Source organism: Alosa pseudoharengus, unplaced genomic scaffold (assembly GCF_046254945.1).
Source record: "Alosa pseudoharengus isolate Yale_2024_CS ecotype anadromous, Long Island Sound unplaced genomic scaffold, YU_APseudo_1.1 YU_APseudo_1.1_scf_20, whole genome shotgun sequence".
Taxonomy (NCBI): domain Eukaryota; kingdom Metazoa; phylum Chordata; class Actinopteri; order Clupeiformes; family Clupeidae; genus Alosa; species Alosa pseudoharengus.
Genome location: NW_027468664.1, coordinates 27760366 through 27768700, shown reverse-complemented (window position 1 = coordinate 27768700; position 8335 = coordinate 27760366). Strand labels below are relative to the sequence as shown.

At 49.3% G+C, this 8335-nt stretch overlaps 1 protein-coding gene across 1 annotated transcript in view; it reads right to left on the bottom strand.

The window, feature by feature from the left end:
• Positions 1-1186: 1186 nt before the first annotated feature.
• Positions 1187-8335, bottom strand: part of pdzrn4 (PDZ domain containing ring finger 4) — a 64249-nt gene continuing 57100 nt past the window's right edge. The window contains exons 5-9 of the mRNA XM_076297212.1: positions 7622-7684; positions 5077-5178; positions 3582-3698; positions 2146-3049; positions 1187-2052 (exon numbers count right to left, since the gene is read on the bottom strand). Of these exons, the coding sequence (XP_076153327.1) occupies positions 1187-2052; positions 2146-3049; positions 3582-3698; positions 5077-5178; positions 7622-7684 (2052 nt within the window). The remainder of the gene's footprint in view (positions 2053-2145; positions 3050-3581; positions 3699-5076; positions 5179-7621; positions 7685-8335) is intronic.

Sequence of the window (8335 nt, the reverse complement as noted above, 5' to 3'; positions counted from 1 at the left end):
TTTTTTGTACATTTTGTAGTTTGTACTGCATATACTTAAAGTTCCTTGCATCTAGCTTCCACTAGTGTGCATGTGAGGAGTATCATTTGATAAATAAAGTTAATCAGAGAGAGAAAAAAAACATCTGTACATAATGAACAAACAAAATAAATATCCTTTTACAATAGCTACAAATTGTTACATAAGACTTGAATGGACTCTCTTAGTGGGCAGTATCTTAGGAACATGTGACGTGCAGACACATGTGGTCTCCATCAGGTATGGTGTTGATTCCCTTCTTGTTGAGTAATAATTGATCAATGCTACTTTTCAGTGCCATCGGAAAACGAAAAAGTTAACATATACAGAAATGAACATATACATTTAAGGAATTAAATGTGTCTACAACTCCTGGTGTCAAGGTTCAAGTATGCAATTTAAATTTCCATGAGAAGTTGACATTTATAAAGACATCATGTATGAAAGGGGACGAGACCGTTTTCTAAGAAGAGCCATACTGCTGTCTCAGATCCCCTCCATTCAGTCACTGTCTTTTTCTTGTACACATGGTTCAGAGCAAAGAGGTACTGCACTACGGTAAAAAGATTCAAAATGCTCCCAGTACAAAAACACGTCTGGTCTGGTCTGTCAAGGTTGTGGTTTGTTTTCTTGGATGAAAAAAGGGCAATGTTTTTGTGTCTTTGTACAAAATGATATTTAGTTGCATGAAAGCATGAAAAATATCTCTTTCTCTCTCTCTCTCTCTCTCTGTGTTCCTCATATGAAAAACAAAACTGCCACATTCAACGAGGCAAGTTGGTGTCGTACCGCAAGAAGAGCGATGCTTGTCCTGTCCTGTCGATGATCCTGTCGACTGTTGATACAAGATAATGTACTTCATAATGTTCAGATCCTGTCAACTGTATAAAGTATGAACTCAATAAATATGAGTTGATACAGGATCATGTATTTCATATCAAGGGGATATGTGGATGTTGTTTGTGATATGTGTTTGTGTGTCAGTGTGTGAGTTCATGTATTTGTGCATTTGTGAGTGCATGCATGTAAATGTAAGATGTTCATTAGAGATGTTTATGGGTGTGTGTGTGCGTGTGTCTGTGTGCGTGTGTGTGTGCGTGCATGCGTGTGTGTGTGGGTGGGTGTGCATGTATGTGTGTGTGTGTGTGTGTGTGTGTGTGTGTGTGTGTTACACGGTGGTGACAGACAGAAAGGCATTGTGGACTTTGGTGCCCTCGGGCACACGCGCCCCGTGCGTCATCAGCTCCTGGATGGTCATCCAGTTGTCCAGGATCTTCTTGTTCCGCTTCTTCATCATCTTCCTCTGACTCAGCTCCAGGATGTTGACCTCCTTCCGGGCCTCAGCGGCAGCAGACCCCCCCCCACCTCCTCCTCCTCCTCCTCCTCCTCCTCCTCCAGCCCCGCCAGCGCCCCCTGTGGTCTCCCTGAGGCACTCCAGCCGGCTGCGCTGCATGAACTCCCTCCGGCGTCGCTGCTCACGTGCGCGGGCCAGCTGCTGCTTGCGCTCCTCCTTGCTCCAGTAGCGGCCCATCTTGAGCTCGCTGGCCGCGTCGTCGTCCGTGGTCATCCCGCCGCTCCGCTCCTCGCGGATCCGCAGCGCGCGCTCCCGCAGGATGCGGTCGCGCGCCGGACGCCGAGCCACGTAGCGCGTGCCGTCCGCGCGGACCTTGACCTTCCACTCGAGCCGCGGCTCGCCGGGCCGGCCGGGGCGGAGGCTGAGGAGACTCAGCTGGCTCTGGGAGAACTCCAGCGAGGAGGACGAGTGTTGCTGCAGCAGCTGGACGTAGCTCTGGTAGTTGCGTGCGGTCGCGGCGTTGGGCATGCCGCCCCCCGTGGTGGTGGTGGTCGTGGTGGTGTGGTAAGGGACGGCGTGCCATGCCGGCTGCCGACGCTGGTTGCTTCTCTTGCGGTCAACCCTCTCGTCGTCCGCTGGGAGTGCCGGGTCGGACTCGGAGGGGTTGCTGGGGCTCTGGTCCAAGCTGGAGGAGTTAGTGGTGGCCGTGGTGGGGGCAGGGAGGGTCCGGTTGGGGCTACCTGGGGTAGAGGGGGTCTGGTTTGTCCGTGCCGACTGACTTGAGGGGCTGGGTAGTGTGTGAGAGCGGCGCTGGTGCTGGTGCTGCGGGCTACTGGTGTGTGTGAGTGTGTGTGTGTGTGCCGGGGAGCTGTGCACGCTCCCACGCAAGTTCTTGAGGTTGGTCAGGTTAACGTGGCGCTGCTGCAGCGAGGATTCCGGCGACCGCGACCGCTCCACGATGCCCAGCGGAGTGGACCGCGCGCTCTCGGCCGTGTTGTACGCGCTCGAGTTGTCCTTGTTGTTGTCCCGCTGCTTGTCGCCGCCCCACCGCTCCGGGTACTCGTGGATGTCCGGCAGCCTCCCCCCGCGACCCTGCTGCTGCTGCTGCCCTCTTCCCCCCTTGGCCGCCCGCTGGACGTTGCCGGACGTCGGCGACGTAGCGTGCCCGTGGGTGTAGTCCAGGGACTCGCTCTGGGTCGTCTTGCGCAGCTGGTGCGCCTGCATGATGCTCTGGCACTCCAGCTCGATGCTGCGGAGCTCCTCGTTGAGCATCCGCAGCTCGCGCTCCACCCCCACGCCTCCTCCTCCTCCTCCTCCTCCTCCTCCTCCAGCCAGCACTCCGCTCTGCTCCGTCAGGCTGCACTCGATGGTGCTGCTGCGGGCGTAGTAGAGGCCGCCGCACTCGCCCCGGTTACGGATCTGGCACTTCAGCTCCAGCAGGTGCTGCTGGAATAGGTCCCGCTCCACCCGCTCCACCCGCTGGACGCCGCGCTCGCGCTCCGAGGACACGCCCAGCGCCAGGCCCGACCCGGGGCCGGACTCGCTGTCCCGGCTCAAGCCGGACCGGGGAAGGCTGGTGCTCAGGCGAGGCTCGGCGAGGCCAAAGCACTCTCGGAGTCGCCGCTGTGGCGAGCGGCGCCGCGGGCCGGTGGAGGTCTGCGGTGTCTCGGACTGCTGGTTGTGCTTCTCCTGGTCTCTGTGTTTGGACGGGGAGCCGGTGGCGACGCCCTCCTGGTCCTGTAGAAAGCAGGAAGTGAGCCAGGGCGAGAGAGTGATTACGCCATCATTTGGATCAAACACTTACACTTTTACTTTTGTTAAAAACAAACATGTTTTTTTAAAAAACACACTTTTTAAAAGACCTACAGTACACTTACAATTCTCTGTAATAATCCATATTTTACAATTCTCACTGGGGTGGTATTTTTTGGGGGATGTTTTTACATGCCTACATATTTATAGGCACAGTATTTTTGCCAGGGTCATGTGGGGGGGTTTAGGACTTCCATTAATTGTTTGGGCTGTGGAGCCTCTTTGGGTTTATTAATACTGTCACTTTCATTACCGTTATAATGACAGAAAGGCTATTCATTTTAGATATTATGCTAATTAGGCTGGTTTGGGAAATGGGCTTAGCCACTCAGCATTTCTCTCCCCCAACACAGACACACATACACACACACACACACACACTCACAGAGAGAGAGAGAGAGAGAGAGAGAGAGAGAGAGAGAGAGACACAGACACACACACACACACACACACACACCTGGTGCCCCCGAGCATCCATCTGCTGATTCTCCTCGTTGCGCTGCTCCTGCAGAATCTCCATCTTGAGTTCCTCCAGGAACTCATTGTGCTCCTCATCCAACCAGCTCTCCTCCATCTGATGCACAGAGACAGAGAGACAGAGAGAGAGAGGGAGATAGAGGGAGAAAGAGAGAGAAAATGGAGGAACAGAGAGAGAATAATGATGAAAGAGAGAGACAGGACATAATAATGGTGAGAATGAAAGAGAGAGAAGAAGGAGTGGAGGAAAATAGAGAGATAGCAAGAAAAAGGGAGAGAGGACACACAAAATGAGAGTGAAAGAAATAGGGAGAAAAAGAAAGGAAGTGGGAAGGAGAGAGGAAGAGAGAGAGAGAGTGCAAATGAGGAGGAGGGAGAGAGAATGTTGTGTCAGCCATTTTGGCTCTTGTGTCGAGTTTCCTGTGTGGAACTGTGTGATATTGTGGTCTCAGCGCAACTCCTGAGCAGTTAACAAAACTGCAGGCTCCACAAAGGATTTGCAGACATTAAGGTGGATAGTACCACATTAAAGAGACACAGACTGTCCCTACGGACTATTTTCACACTCTAAGCAATTCTTGCTCTTTATGAATGCACATAATATCTTTCACTTGCATACTACTGGGTCCTATTATATACATATTATAACCTCTACACATGTGATTGCATTCTATACATCATATATTTTATACACACTCACACATGCACACACACACACATGCTTGCGCACACACGCACACACACACTCAGGGTGTTTTCAGGAACTTCACTAGTTCGCCGTCGGTATGATTGCTAAGCTTGAGTGTAAGTTAAGCGCATGTTTGGCAAGGTAGCAGGCTGTGGTCCTGGAATGCCTGAAGTGGAGATTGCGATAGAGCGATGGCCGCTTGCACCCCCAGTGTAAGTAGGATGAGTAACCGGGCTATCAGTGGAATGGAGGAGTAGGGGGAGGAGGAGGGATAATTTTGCAAATGCCGGAGCGCATGGCGTAAGGAAAGGAGGCCGGCTTAAATACCCTGGCGGCGGTAGGCAGGTGGGTTAATTGCTGTCAATCATCCCTAAGGCTCCTCCCAAACTTTGTTTAAAGTATAAGTATATAAGTATAAATATACTCTTTTGATCCCGTGAGGGAAATTTGGTCTCTGCATTTATCCCAATCCGTGAATTAGTGAAACACACTCAGCACACAGTGAACACACAGTGAGGTGAAGCACACACTAATCCCGACGCAGTGAGCTGCCTGCTACAGCGGCGCTCGGGGAGCAGTGAGGGGTTAGGTGCCTTGCTCAAGGACACTTCAGCGTTCCTACTGGTCGGGGTTCGAACCAGCAACCCTCCGGTTACAAGTCCGAAGCGCCGAAGCGTCTGAAGCGAAACCTGTAGGCCACGGCTGCCCCAAGAAAACAGAAAACATCACAAAGTGTGAAAACACCCTCACATGTCATTCTCAGGCGACGTGTTAGTGACCCACTCACCTGCATCTCTGGTCGGGTCACCAGAAGCACGATGCTTTTACACTCCTCACTGGACAGAAGAGCCACCGCCTCCTCTTTGTCCTGCACATCATGGCCGTTAATCTACACACACACACACACAGAGACGGAGAGAGAAAAAAAAATGTTGATTTAGCAACGTGAGAACAGAAACTGACCAAATGGCATGAGCCAAAACAAAGAACTTAAAACCAATCGCAATACAAACACACACACACACACACACACCGACACACACACACACACACATACATACACACACACACACACAGTCAGACAAAAAAGGTACAAAGACTGAAGGTGCAATCTGCCCAATCATTTGACTTTCACAAACAATACAGTACACATAAACACAAACACACACAAACTCACTCACCTCATTATGAAGAACAACAATTTTACACAGTCACACACACACACACACACACACACACACACACAGTCACACACACACACACACACACACACACACACACACACACACTGACACCTGCAGGGTACTAAGTCTCTTCCAGAGATAAGCACCTGCAGTAAATTATGTATTTACATGAGGAGAGCGCCTGCATTGATTACTTGGGGGTGCATGTTCTGAGCCAAGTGTGTGTTAGTGTGTGTGTGTGTGTGTGTGTGTGTGTGTGTACTGACATCTAGCTCTCCCTCTCTTTCTCTCTCTCTCTCTCTTTCTTACACACACACACACACACACACACACACACACACACACACACACACACACACACACACACACACACACACACACATACACAATTAGAGAGGGGGTCTGACAGGTGGCGTCCATCTTCTCGTGGGGAGACTGATGGGTGTGTCAGAGTGGGATAATAGGGCTGGCAAAACAGCAACACATCTCACACACACACACACACACACACACACACACACACACACACACACACACACACACACACACACCTTCTCTCTCTCATATCATCTCACTCTCTCACTCTCTGCATCTTTCTCTCTCTGTCTCTACTACTATATACCTCTCCCTCATTCTCTTTCTCTCTGATTCTCTCTCTCTCTCTTGCTCTCATACCGCTCCCCTGCCTTTCTTCCCTTTCTTCCTCTCCCTCCTCTCTTCCTCCCTCCCTCACTCTCCCAAATCCAAAGTGCTTTATTGGCGTGACTAGAGTGCTGTGTTGTCGAACTGTAGAATGGCACACTAATAGAACAAGGCCATTAAAAGGAAAATATAATAAAATAATAATAAAAAAAATACAGCAATATGGGTATGAGCAGTAATGTCAATACTCTCTCTCTCTCTATCTTTCTTTCTCTCTTTCTCTCTCTATCTCTCTCCATCACCTTTTTATTCTCTCCTTTTCTCTCTCCCCCTTTCTCATTTTTTCTTCTCTAACCACTCTTCCATACAACCCCATCTTTCATTCTCTCTTTCCCCCTCAAACAGTTCTATTTATTACTTTCCATCTCCATTTTTTCATATTTGCATTGTCCTCTCTCCCTCAAACAGCTCCTTCACCTCTCTGTCTCTCCCTCTCTCTTTCAATCTTATAGACTCTGTGTGCCTCTTACATCCTAATTCTCTCTCTTTCTCACTCTCTTTCTTTCTGTCTCTCCCTCTCTCTTTCAATCTCATACACTCTGTAGCTCTTACATCCTGATCCCCCCTATCTCGGTGCACTCTTTTTCTTCTTTCCTCTGTCCTTTCAATTTAAGACTCCATATCCCATTCTGCCCCATTCTCTCTCTGTCTTCAAAAGGAGACTGTTCAAAGCCAGGCTACCTCTTTTTCTTTGTCTGTGTTCCTCTTTTCCACCTCTCTCTCTCTCTCTCTCTCTCTCTCTCTCTCTCTCTCTCTCTCTCTCTCTCTCTCTCTCTCTCTCTCTCTCTCTCTCTCTCTCTACATGTCTGTCTGACTCCACACCCCCCCACACTGCTTGGCTGTGAATTCTCCCTCAGTCTATTCCAACTGTGGGCTCTTTGCATTGTTCTCCTTCTAATGAATGAGCTCACTTCTTACACCTAAAAGTGTATACAGACACAAACGGGCACGCACGCACGCACGCACGCACACACGCACGCACGCACAAATCTCTATCCATATGCATTCTGCATATGGGCTATGTACCTTCTCCTGAGGCTATATTGAGCGGTGTTCCTTGCTCTGTTTGAGCCTCGGGGCTTCCCGTAACTCTGCCTATCTCCCTGTGTACCCCACAAGCCCCCACAGGTCTCATTCCTCCAACAGCACCCTCCATTCCTCACACAAAGTGTGCCTATTAAACATGCATCCACTCACTGGCCTGCAAATTCATCTGTGTGTGTGTGTGTATGTGTGTGTGTGTGTGTCGGTGTGTGTGTGGACATCTGTGCCTCTAAGTGTATGTCTCTGTAGACCATGCATAGGTGAATATGCAAGTGTGTGTGTGTGTGTGTGTGTGTGTGTGTGTGTGTGTGTGTGTGTGTGTGTGTGTGTGTGTGTGTGGTGTGTGTGTGGTGTGTGTGTGTGTGTGTGCTTGTTTGTGCCCAATGATCATAAATAAGTCACCTGTAGTATTCTGTCTCCCTCTCTGATACGTCCATCTCTGGCTGCAATACTGTTGGGGCCCACCTGCAAAAACACATCACAAACAGCATGTTTAATACACACACACACACACACATACACACACACACAGACACATAAACACCCACCCACACACACACACACAAACACACACACACACACACACACACACACACACACACACACACACACAGTTATTAATCTGTGCAAGGATACACACCATTAGTATTCATAATCAAATAAGACATTCAGATTCATGGTATCCCAGCCCGAGCATATTAAGACCCATTCACATCTTAATATCACCTCAACAACAAAGCGAGCATTCCCCTATCAGGGTCACAACTCACACGGAATGCCAACATCCAATATGTGCTTCTCATATTGAAAAGCAGCTTCTGTGAAATGTTTAAATTCTTCTGTTTATTTATTTACATGTTTATTATTGATTTGCATGCACTGAGAGGCTTGTTTACTTGGCGGTGTGCCATCTGTGAGAGGCGACTGAAACAGACGGACGCCGGCGTTCTTTTCTTCTATATTTAATTTATTTCACTTTTACTGTTGTGCTTCCGAGTGAGGCGATGATGTCTTTTGTTATTAGTATTCATGGCAGCGTTGTTTATCTTTTTCCCTGACATACCTTCTCTCTCTCCCTCTCTTTCTCTCTCTTTACTGTATGTGTGTGTGTCTCTC